Genomic DNA, 13,284 nt, shown 5'->3' on the forward strand with positions numbered 1-13,284 from the left:
AAAGTTAGCCCAGAAGATCAATGGCGAAGAAACACGAAAATCAAATCAGGAGGGAAAGCAAACGTATTGTTTACATTCCCAGCGACAGAGAAAATCTGTCCTTAGAAGGTAATAGTTCCTATTCCTGCCACCCAGCGGCAGGCTGGTAGATCACCTGACCTACCTGTAGCGTGTGCCGCGAAATTTGAATTTCTGTCGGGGACGACGGAGTCTATAGCTAAGTATATATCATACAGGTAAGTTGAATGTATGAAAATCAGTCAACTCCAATTAGTATAAAACTTGATATAAGGTGACATTAGCAAGCATTCTGATTTTATGTACTGATGTAGTTGAACTGGACTTAACTTACGTGTAATGTATAAAGTGATACTACACACGAAATTTCCCTAGTTTTGAATGTTGAGCTGCTTTTCTTTGGAGTTAGAAAATAATTCAAATAGTCCTGTTAGACTGATCAAATTTAGTAATATTTAACTTTTCAAAAATTGCTACACGTTTGGCAATCATAACTCAACAAAAATTTAATAATTGTCTCCTTCTTAAGCAAGAAACAAGTCTTCCATTATGCACAAAAACTGAAATACTTTCTACACATACATAAACAGTTTTACCATATTGTAACAACATTCATATATTTACCTTATGATTATATGAGTCAGCAATATAAACATTTTCATCGAGAGCTGCAACACCTAAGGGATGCTGAAGCTTGGCATCTACACCACACCCATCAATATCTCCATAAGCAAATAAATCCTGTGGGGAATACAAATTGAATACATTTACTCCAAGCTAAAACACAAATCAAAACATCTACACAAAATAATAATACAAATAACATCTGAATGCATTTAATTTACAACATTTTCTTAACACTCTTAAAACATCCATAACTTATCTCTTATAAACCAATTGTTGACAGAATTTTTTGCAGATATTCATTTTACAACTTCAATAAAAAAAATTTCAAGAATTTGAATGCTTTACCATGGGATCTCTTGCTGCACCTACAACACCTTTCACAGCTCCATCTATTAAACTAAACTTTCTTATAGATGAGCTTTCAGAATCCGCAACATACACAATCGACTGCCCAGAGAAAGTCCCTAATGTAACACCAGAAGGCTGAGCAAATCCAGCACGGAATGGGTAAGTTGTATTTCTGTTTTCTTCTGCACCACTGCCAGCTAATCTAACTGCTGTCATGCTTGGATAAGAACTGTAAAATGAAGGAATGACTGACATTATCATCTAGGTAAGCTGTTCTGTGGAGCCAATTAAACTTAGTTGATTAACAACAAACTAAAGCTATATAAAAAACCTAAAACAATTAAGAAGATTATGATAATTCCCAGTTTTCTAATCTTGGAAAGGTGGTTTTTTTTCCAAATAAATCTACACTACTTATCAAAGCAAAAAGTAAACTAACACCATGTGTATGCTAAATACATTAATAAGAAAGGTGAAGAAAGGACAGGCATCATCTTCTGTAAACAATAATTTATATACTTTGCAGGTCATCTGACTAACAATAGTTCTCTTACGATCTCTTATAAATGAGCACATCTTGTAAAACACAGGTTAACCATGAGTAAACTGTAAATGACAACACAAAAACTTAATGATTAGCAACTCTGACATCAAACAAATAGTGGAAAGCTAATAATGTAGATCAAAGACAAATAAATAAAAGGGGCTAAAGACACTGTACCCTTTTGGTACTAAAGCATGTTTGATAAGAGGACTGGCTGTTGGAAAAGATCAAAAGTGATAGAGAAGAACAGGTAGATGCAATTACAGAAGCAGATTGAAAAGTTGTACGGTGGCTCTGGTATTTCTAATTGTATAACATACCACTGCATGAATGTTACTACTGCACATGTATGTAAGATGGAAACCACCTTATAACTAGCATAAAAATCAGGCCAAGTATTATTTTCTTGAAGTTATAAAATGTTCAAGGCTGCCATTTTTTTTGCTATAGCATTTCATTTTTTTTTTTAGAGATGCACTATACAGTACGTACATGAATTAGGTCTTTCCTATATATGCACTACCTTCTTCATTTTTGTCTTTCCAAACATTGTTTACATCATAATACTGTATATAATGTAATTACAGTACATATTAGTAACATCGGCATAACTGACTTATATAATATTCATTCATATTTGAGAAGTTAAGAGAGCATTGTGGCTGTTACAATTACATATTTTAAGAACTTTGCCTATAAAACAATGTTCCTTATATTCATGTATCATTATGTAGTAAAATTTGTATTCTATTTCTAATGTTTCTTAAAAATTTGTTCATAAATGCTGACTTTCACAATTGTCCCTGTTAGCACATTTTATTTACACTAGTTGAAAATGCCCAATATGGATAATCCTTACCTGCCCTTGAACCATGTCCCTTCTGTTAAAAATACACCCCATATTTGATGTGTTCCAGCCATTGCTATTATCAACAAGTTGTCCTCAGAATCTCCAGTCTGATCCAAACTTTTTGCCATACATAAATCCCATGGGGATGATATGGCCTGAAAGTAAAAAATTTCTTATCAATCACTTTCATACTTGTAATATATATACTCATGAAACTTATGTCGCCTATTCAATTTTATCAACCTAGATAAGAAAGCATCATTAATTACTTCCATTTTCAAAATTGTTTTTTTTTTATACAGAACTGATTTGAATACTAAACTAACTCAAAATTCATAACTTTACTGAACAAAGTTTTCAAATGCAGTCAAACAGCTTGGCCTGCAGCAGAGTAAGCATATACAATACGTACTAGAAGGTTGGGCTAATTCCACTCTTCCTATAACAAGCAAACTAATCCCTTTTAAACTGCAAAAGCTCACTTAAGTTGCTTAATTCATCACAAGAAAATACTATGATGCAAACTACTGTTCTAAGCATCATTATGTCAAGAATCCTGAAGTATTGGAAATATTAAGTGAAGAGACCACTGTATGTATGTTTAAAAGGAAAAGTCATAACATCCATTCTCTATGACATAAAGAACAGAAAATTAAGTGAAAAAAAAAGACACTATTATACCTACCTAAAGAAGATTCACTGAGCAATTTGGGATTCACAATATTAGTCTCAAAATTAGGCAGCTAATATATTACGCATTAATACTGTATTTAAATACATCACTAAGCAGTTCTGCTTCAATTAATTTAAATAAACTCCTAACTACATACAGTAGACCCCCGTATTTGCGGGGGGTGGGTACCAGATACCAACCCCCCGCGAATTGCTAAACTCTGCGAATACTTAAAACCCCTATAAAAATGCTTAGAACTGCCTATTTTGATCATTCAAGCTTACGTAGGATTTGCCACGGACCTCCTCACTTCTAAACAATTGTGCAAGTCAAATCACAAAAGCTGTCCTGCAACCAAGGGGACAATGACATCATTACTGCCATTCTTGAAGCCTTGAAAAAGTATGATTGTTCATTCAGAATTTCAGAGACAGCTAGCTGTTTGTCGTCATCACCTATGTTTATGTTACATATAACTTTAAACCCCATACATTAGAGTTTTCCTCCACTGGCTTCGGCTGCTTTATCTTACTCTTATGAATATATTTTTTTCTAATATAAGTAATAAAGAATGCTGCCAAAACTTAGATAGGGATATAAAGTATGCTATGGCTAAGTAATATCTTTGTCAAATGCACAGAAAAGTTATTCTGGAAAACCACCGGGACAAAGGCTCCGAATCTCACAGTAAGTCTTTCCCAGCATGCCTTAAAGAGAGTCCGACTTAGAAGGCAGCCAACAATAGAAACCAAAGCAGCTGCCACATTCTGTACAGCAAAAACTTTTACTGCGCAGACAGGAGAATAAGCTTTCTCACTTCTTCCAAACCAAGTTAGAATAAGCATAAGTATATTACCCTGCAGCGTCAGAAACAGGTTGGACTGGTCAAGTTAAAAATTAATACTCTCCCTTAACTTACTAATTTCTGCTGAAACCAAAACACTGACTGCTGGCTCCCCAAACTCCATAAGCTGGCGCCACAACCACACTAAGCTAGTGCCTCAACCTCTCTTTAGTTGGGGCAGAGAAGAGGCAATAATACGTACTGAGTAAAAGTTAAAAAACGATAAAAACTTCAACAATCTAAGCAGACTCTGCTTCAGCATGTCAAAAGCACTCGTCAGTCTCATATTTCTCTTCAAAGAAACATGACAAAGAAGGCTAAATCTTTGATTGAAGACAGTTTAAATACGGATAAAGCAAAGTACAACACTTCAACCAACGTCTACCAAACCGAAGGAGATCTTTCCGATTCAAACTCTTCATCCACCAGAGGGTGACAGCAAAAGACAGGAGGCAACAGCTGGTGACAAGAAGCGACAGCAGCCAAGTACATGTAACTCATCCTTAACTCAATGAAAGGGAGAGATGCAGTCTGAAGTGACTCAGCTAGCTGAGTTGACACAAGACAGCTGTGCTAAAGAAAACAAAACCAAAGAAAATGGGAAATGTTGGGAGGCGGGGGAGAAGAGGAGTTACGACAACTTTCCTGCCTTGTCCGAAAGCGAGTCAACAGACTTGCGAGTATTCCATCACATCCTTGGAAAGCTAGAATAATATCCAGCTTGGATCCAGCTTGGAGACAATAGAAGATACTGTAACCATGGGAGCTTTGTAAGAGAAACATTGAGGCAGAAATAAGAAATTCACCAGTAGCTTAAGAAAAAGCATTTACAGAATGAACAAGTGCATTTTGACAGAAAAAAATTAATAAGCTAGCAGACAAGGATTTAGAATGAACAATAGATGAAAAGATTGGTTAAACAATTGACTGAGTCTAAACGATATCAGAATAAGTATAGAACTCACTACAGGCACATTACTGTATTATTAATAACACTGTCTACATATACTTATATAATTAATCCTATCCGTGCTAACAACCTCAGACTAGTTGCCAATGACAGTAGAAGCCTCATACATTGCAAAGATTAACATTTAGCAAAATGATCTCTCGGGTAATGCATAAATGAGATTCAGAACGTGAAAAATGCGAGAGGCAGGTGATGGAGGGCACAGAACCATGTCGCCCTGAGAACTGATTCAGTTCTCTGGCAGTGGACTCTTCCAAATGTTACAGGGCAGTCCTAGGCTCAGGCTACAGACAGGGGGACCACAAAAATGATCTCACACTATGGGGGGGAGACCCAGACCAGTTTCCTAAGCAATTCAGACAAACTACGTACTGACCAAAATAAGGTTTACATCCCGTTCTAACTTCTCAATACGCTTTTCCCGAACCGAAAGGAAAAGCCTAGACCATGTATGAATAACTACAGACAAAGAACCTGGAGAAGGGAGTTGAAAAGACAGGTTAGACACCTGACCTAACTACTTAGTCATTGCTTTTGCATGTATCTGCTTCCCTTCTTTTCCAATACTAATGAACTTAAGCAGAAGGTCCTCCAAAAAACCCTACTTCCTCATATATTCTCAAGATCACACTTTATACTTTGTAGCTTGTGCATACAGTGTGTGTATCTCCTAAAAAACCAACATCCTGCTAACTTAGTACTAATCATTCCTACAGATATACAAACAAGCAACTATACGTACACAATGGCAGCAAGAAAAATTCTGACAAGAGCTAAAACATTCAAAACAGACCTGGTGGAGACTGTGTGCTAGACAGTCATCCAGGTAACCATTCAATCTTTTGTTTGAATGCCAACTTACCTATCAGTGCAGAGATATAAACTATCTAACAATAGGCAAGATTCATCCCAAATAATTGAATATGTACTACTGGTTTATCCTTAGATTTCACTTTTATTAGGTTACATTTTATGTCTAATATGAGAGTGCAGTTTAAATCAAATCTTAATTGTAATCCAGGCTATTTTGTACAAGATGCAAGCAAGCCAAAGCAATGCTTCAGTTGATAAGGATCAGATGTAAAGAAAAACCTGCAATGCTAACCCCTTTAGGGTTTAATTAATTCTCTGTCTAGTATTTCTAGTCGAAGTAATTGCAGAGAGGTAAAACCTTTACGTAGTGTGTCTTGTACAGTGCACTGTTGATGGTACTCTTAAGGTTAAGTTTGCTGTATCCCTTTGGGCCAAAGCTGCACTGTTTCTTGCATTTTGCTTTCAGTGCATGCCTATTCTCCAGGCAAAGCCTTCAGAAGTCTAGAGATGCTACCCAAAGATCTTACTAAATCACCTTAGCATAGTAATTCTAGCTTGATAATCTAAAATTTAGTGCTCCATTACCACATACTATCATTATAGAGTCATCTAACCATAACACTAAAATACATTTTTACTCTAAGACAACTGTTTTGAGGGATTCATACTGGAATGGATGGGTAAAACTGATGCAACAACAACAATGATTCAAAGAAGTTGGAAATATGTATAAGCAGGAGGAGACCACAAAAAGTAAAAAGTTCAACAGACAGCAATGCGGCTGATAAGTGCATATGTATATGAATGTATACTAAAGTAAAAGAAAATTTCCATTAATTATAAATTAAAACGATACATATATATATTTTTTTTTTACCATATGTCTGCTATAATCATTCTGTCATTACCTACCAGTCAAAAACCAGTTTCAAATCCAAAATTTACCATAAAATTTGACAGAGGAGAAAATTTTGCAGCATCTTAATCATTATGGCACAGTACCTGCTTACTTGCAATCTGGCCACCTTCCAAATCAGAACCTTGTTGGCCTGTACCCACAAATGTCGTCACTACTTCTAAAGCAATATCAATCTGCAAGAGAAAATTAAAGGAAAAATATCACACACCTGTCCACTTTGCATGGCTGTTGATTTCCAGTTTCTAAAAACAATCACAACTTGAATATTTGTATAATCAAATGTTTATTTCCTTATGACTACTGAACTACAATGCAAAATATAAGTGACTTTACTATCATTACCTTGCGAATGGCGTGATTATCAGTGTCTGCAACGAAGATAGTGTTAGGATGGTGGTATACTAACCCCTGAGGATTTCTGAAGGATGCTTCAGAAAAGGATCCATTGCTGAATCCTTTGAGTCCAGAACCTATCACTGTCTGTCAAAGTAGAAAACAAAGAGAGTTACAGAGACAAACCCAATCAGAACTATACCAGAGAAAAATCCTTTTAAAACACTGAAGGATAAAACCTTACAAACCACACTTCAAAATTCAATACAAAGCTAAATGATATTACTATACTATACATGGGATCAAAGCTAGGATATACATATACTTAATAATATTGGTAGCTACAACAATTTTGATTTTCTTTCAATCTAATATATTAAGCTACAAGATTAATTCTTCCCTCATCTTCTGATGACATATAGTACATACTAAGATATATCTATTTCATGTATTATTTCCCACAAGGAAGGAATTACCTACACTCGACATTGAGAGGTGACTGTAGACAAAGTAACAGCTATCCTGTTCCTCACCAGCTGAATCATTTTCTGCCTTTTATTTTTCATCCTTTCCCTATTGTGTCTTCCCAACTATATACTACTATGTTTTCCTTCTTTATCTTTAACTAACTCCCAAACTTCACTTATCACTTAAGAACTACAATTCAACTTGGGGTTAATGTTAAGATAAATTATATCTATTTGCATTAAATACAGTACATTTGAATATTATAATGCAACATAAAATGTCTTGCCTTTACAGTTCCTGATTTGTCCACAATTAAAATCCTGTTGTGACCAGAATCAGAGATCACAATACCACCAGGGTAAGTTGCTACTTTTCCTGGATACAATAGGACGTCAGTAGCACTAATGTGTGTGGAGGGAGCTAACATGAAAGGTCTCTTCATTAAAGCCCTATAGAAAAAGAAATCAATGTAATCATAGCAAATCAAAACCTATTTATTACGATAATTTTCTAACCAATCAAACTTTACAGTATTCTTTTGCCAATTAACATAATTAAAGTAATACAATACTGCATATTCCAAAAAACTTCCATATACAATGATACAATTCTAATGAAAGCCATTTTTATCATTATGGAACCTTACTAAATGACTACAGTCTTTCACCTAGTATATATAATATAATCTTCAACTTCCAAATCACCCGAAAATTTACACAAACAGTAACTGCTCATACAGAATCTGTTGAGACAGAAAAACTATCATTTCTGACCAAAAGAATGATTAACTTACTTCAGTTTGTTATAATAAGTGATAGCTGTATCTACATACAGTTGTAGGCGTTGACGATGACCTTCCCCTACCAAGACAAACAATGGTTGTGCATTTGGACCTGAAATTATTGTTAAGAAGTCTTGAATCTATCAAGCAAATTAATATAGACTTCAATATTTACAGATATTGTTTGACTACCTAGTAACGCTCAGCAACCAATCACTTAAGCAACAAAAATTTAAAGTAATAGCTTTAAATTTTGAGTACTACTTAAAATCATCCTTGTTTTGATGGAGTATCAAAATTTCAGCTGTCTGCATTGTCACATTTTCCAACCAAATTTTTTCAAAAGATGAGATAATTAGGAGCTTTGAATAACCTCAAAATCTTTGGAAAAACAATTCTCAGAATTGGGGAAAAATGGCTTAAACCAGTTTGCCAAACTAAGGATGAAATGACAGACTATTGGTTTAAAATTTACCATTAAATCTTTGACTTTTTTGTCTACTCTACCTTAATTCTGAATACAGCTACAACTAATTTTCTACAATCAAAATTTACATAGCCCTGTATACAATGGGAAATATACAGAAAGCTCAAATTATTTCCAGGAAGAAAAAGTGAAAATAAACCAGTAATCTTAACATCTGAATATCAAGCCATCTAACCCTCATAATCACCAACTTCTTACAATATGTACTAATACCACAAGTCAACCAAACAAACTAAATTCTTCAAGTTACTCTCACACATATCTGTAATGATTCTACCAGACAACAAAGAATGGCATGAAGTCCATCAAATATCCAACATAACTTACCAAGAATAAGTAGTGTAGGCCAACAAGCAATACCAAGTTGTGTCCACATTTTTGCTTTAGGGTCATTAACCACTGGGTGATGAATGTGGTATCGGTCAATTGCTGCCTTAATGTTTGCTGAAACCCGTTCATTTTCGAATTTAGCAGAGTGGACTCCTACCTACAAATATTAAAATATTAAAAATATAAACAATAATTCTATAAGCTCCTTAAACATACTGTATATGTTACATACACATATCACTCAAGATTTCAGAACCTACCCTTGTGTGTCTCATAGACACCATGGCCCTGTTCAGCAAAAGCTTTACTTCATTAATCAATAAGAAATACAGCACACAATATCTGGATTTGTAACTGCATGGAAATACCAATGAAATCAGTATAAAATCCAAGGCAACTCACTAATTTGATGAGCATTAAAAATCAGGAAGCAATGGCAATGCAGGTGAGAATCCAATTAACAGATGCAAATTAATATTCTTATAGAATAAGAATAGAAACATGACCAAAAAAAAAGGCTGGTAGAACACCAATGCTACCAGAAAATAAAACTCAAATTTCAACAGTAGTTCACAGGTATGTGTGTGTGTTTATGGGTACAAACAACATTTTTACTAATAAATAGTGCTCTTACCACAAGAACTTCTCCTTTTTCTGGGGGGTGCAGTTCTTCCAAAGCTTCCAAATCTGGCAGAATGTGCATGCAGTTTATACAACAGTATGTGAAAAAATCCAAGACAGATATCCGCCCTTTTAGGTCTTCATTGACAGTCATGGCATTTGACACATTGAACCATTCTAAACCTGAAAATTTCAGTGTAATATAAATAAACTAATAACTATCATGCATTCCTTAAATTCAGGGTAAATCTGCATCAGGTTTGACAATAATATCTCCAAATCTGCATCAGGTTTGACAATAATATCTCCAACTGAAAGTCAACACACCTGTAATGTGTTAGCCTATGTCAATATGCAACTACGTAATCACAATGACTGGAGAAAGGAAATTTCCTTTTTCCAAGAACATAACATATGAAAAAAAAACCTTATGTTTGGGTAGTTAAAAGTTTTGCCTTCTTTGCAAAAGATTAAGCTATATCACTATTAGTTAGACCATCTAAATTTGCCTTGCATTTTTAAGTTTCAAAAGTTTTATAGGTTACTGGTCTAAGCTACCACTTGAAACACTTTATAACTGTTGTAAGCTAAACAATAGTATCACATTTGTCCCTAGTTTCTTAAAACTAAATTTATCTCATAAAGCCTTTGCAAATTTTATGTTTTTAAGGCTTACATGACATTTCTCTAAGTCCATAATTTCTTATTTACGGAGTCAAATAATTGACTATTGTCTCCAGTCTTGTTTCCAATATTTTGGAGGAAATGTTTGCAAACAGGAATTGTTTTGGACAAATATTGGCTTTGAGATGTGAACTAATAATATTTTGAAAACTTTGAAAATGTTTGTCATTAGTGTATAGCAGCAGAGTATGTTGGTGAAAACTGCCTGAACAAAGTATGGATGAAATATACAAAATTATATAGTGCTGTGTAAGTTAATGCACTTGAGGGCCTCAAGGAAGATAAGAAGCATAATGGAATTAAATGAAAAAGAAAAATGTTCACATCTAAACATTAAGTGCAAAATTTTATACTTATAAAAAAGGAACTGCAGAGGAAAAAATCATTCTACCTAATAAATAATTCTAAACTACTTTCCTGCCAGATTTTCGGTGCTTACCAAATATCATCCAACAGTTAATAATGTCCCCAAGCAAAATGGTCTAGATACACGATTTTCAGTCAGTTATTAATAGCTTCATTGGTAAAATAAGAAAATGATAACCTTATACACAGGTAGAAGAGATAGTACTATTGTAATACTATATGTATAATGTACCAAAGATTGCTCTAAATATATAAGACCAGCCTATGCTCCTAGACTTGGAAACATTTACAGACTTGATCAATTTGGCTATAGTACAAGACCAAGTGATTAATAGGCCTAGCCTAGCCTAGCTTAGGCATCAGGCAACAAGCAACCGACAAATTTTTAGCCTTTTATTCTTATGACATCAGACTTACAATTGTAATCTACGTACAATGGACACTGGTATGGATTGGCTAGTCACCTTCATGACAACAATAGGCTAGACCTGTAAAATTCTACATTTTATATTCATAAATGGTACAGGATTTGACTGATAAGCAAAAAAGTGGTTAATATATGACAAGTTATTAGTACTTACTGAAAACAGGGTGGAATAATGATTGCAGTTTTTTCCCAGTTTATAACTGCAAAATGACTCTTCCTTGAAACACCTCATACACCCAGAATACCAAATTAAAAAGAAATTTGTATTTTTCATAACATATAAACCTATCTTTTCACATATGGAGTAATCCGTGCTTACCTAGCTTCGGCTCTTCTTGAATCGTCACTGAAAAACAAAATTCTAACACAACCGACCCGACCTGCTATCGTCCATTGTGTGAGACAGCCTGTACACAGCTCCACTCAATCTCCTAGGAGGAGTGAGAGATCAAAATTACGAGGGGCAGTGCAAGGAGGGTAACTTTACCTATATGAACGCATAGTTTTATATGTTAGGAAAAATACAAATTTCCTTTTAGTTGGTATTTGTTTTGACATGTACATTAAGAAAATGTTATTGTTATGATACAATTAAGTTTGTTCATACTTACCTGGCAGATATATATATAGCTGTATTTTCTGAAGTCCGACAGAATTTTAAAAACTTACGACACACGCAGTGGGAGTCAGGTGGTTAGTACCCATTCCCGCCGCTGGGAGGCGGGTATCAGGAATCATTCCCATTTTCTATTCATAATTTTTATTTCCACTGTCTCCTGAGGGGAGGTGGGTGGGTACTTGATTATATATATCTGCCAGGTAAGTATGAACAAACTTAATTGTATCATTACAATATCATTTTGTTCATGAACTTACCTGTCAGATATATATATAGCTGAATCCCACCTTTGGTGGTGGGAGTAGACAGAATAGAAGATTTTAGGAAACATATATATGCAGATAATTGATATCTTGATTCCTTACCTGTTAGCATAGCTGACTTCGTGGTTACTGCCGCGTAAGTCTGCTTGTGCTACTAGAGTTGCCAGCGAGGTAGAGACCTATATAGCTGGTGCACTCCAGATGATCTGTCAACAGGGGCGAGACCACGACGTGACTAGACCATATTGACCATACCATGAGGGCTAAGAAGTAAAATAAATATATATATAAAAATATATATCACCACCTGACCCACCTAGCCAAAGTTAAGGTGTGTTAACTAAGGCTTAAGAGTAAAGAAGTCACCGTTGTCGGCGACTCAACTACTAAATTAAGAGCTCTTCCTAACCATTTTCTACAGGATAGGATGAGTGGTACTTCTTGCCCCCAAGATTGTGTCTGCAGACACGTATGGCCCTAGCGAGCAGCAGATCTCATATGCCATCTTCACATCTCGCAGGGAGTGTGAATTGAACACAGAGTTGCTTCGCTAAAACATGGTACTCAGGATGTTGCTGAGTGCCATGCTCTGTTGAAATGCTTCCGAGGCCGCGCCCTCACCTCGTGAGCATTCAAATCCAAAGATTTCAAATCTTTGTGCAAACACAAAGAAGGAGCTTTTTTGAAAGACCTCCTTAACAATAAAGCCAGGGTGTTCTTCGATATGGGCAAGTCTGGTCTTTTCGGAACACTGCAGATTGTCCGTACGACTTCGACTTTCTTGAGTTTTATGTAGATAAAACTTGAGAGACCTGACAGGGCACAGGACTCTCTCTGGCTCCTGCCCACTAACTTGTGCCATCCTTGCTTCCAAGCTCCTGGCCCAAGGACAAAACGGGTTTCCATTCTTAGGCCATAACGAAAAGCTTAGAGAGCACACCGCCTTGTGTTCTCTAAAGCCAAAACTTGTGACGATGGCTTAAAATCTCACTAACCCTCTTTGTCGTATCTAGGGTGGTTAGAAAAATGCCTTCCTGATCACATGCAAGAAGATAACAGGTAGGAGATGTTCGAATGCTTTGACATCAAGAACTTCAGACTATGTCTAAGTTCCATATTGAAAGCTTCGGTCTGGACATGCACAGTCAGTCCGTCTGTACTAACGTCAGGTGACCGACCAGTTGACCAGTCAGACGAATCAAGGACAGCAAGGCTGTACCCTGAAGACCATAAGGCACTATTCTTCGCTGAAGGATGAGTGTTTGGACTGCCTGGGCGATTCAAGCTAAGCAAACCTTG

At 35.6% G+C, this 13,284-nt stretch overlaps 1 protein-coding gene across 2 annotated transcripts in view; it reads right to left on the bottom strand.

The window, feature by feature from the left end:
• The window catches only part of LOC135225152 (NHL repeat-containing protein 2-like), a 55,769-nt gene that overhangs the window by 25,538 nt on the left and 16,947 nt on the right, over positions 1-13,284 (bottom strand). For both annotated transcript variants that reach the window (XM_064264395.1, XM_064264387.1), the window contains exons 2-10: positions 9,640-9,809; positions 9,003-9,162; positions 8,201-8,300; positions 7,694-7,856; positions 6,949-7,086; positions 6,690-6,779; positions 2,397-2,542; positions 991-1,222; positions 643-759 (exon numbers count right to left, since the gene is read on the bottom strand). In XM_064264395.1, the coding sequence (XP_064120465.1) occupies positions 643-759; positions 991-1,222; positions 2,397-2,542; positions 6,690-6,779; positions 6,949-7,086; positions 7,694-7,856; positions 8,201-8,300; positions 9,003-9,162; positions 9,640-9,780 (1,287 nt within the window). In that variant the 5' untranslated portion in view covers positions 9,781-9,809. The remainder of the gene's footprint in view (positions 1-642; positions 760-990; positions 1,223-2,396; positions 2,543-6,689; positions 6,780-6,948; positions 7,087-7,693; positions 7,857-8,200; positions 8,301-9,002; positions 9,163-9,639; positions 9,810-13,284) is intronic.

The sequence above is a fragment of the Macrobrachium nipponense genome, chromosome 20 (genome assembly GCF_015104395.2).
Source record: "Macrobrachium nipponense isolate FS-2020 chromosome 20, ASM1510439v2, whole genome shotgun sequence".
In the NCBI taxonomy this organism is placed as follows: Eukaryota; Metazoa; Arthropoda; class Malacostraca; order Decapoda; family Palaemonidae; genus Macrobrachium; species Macrobrachium nipponense.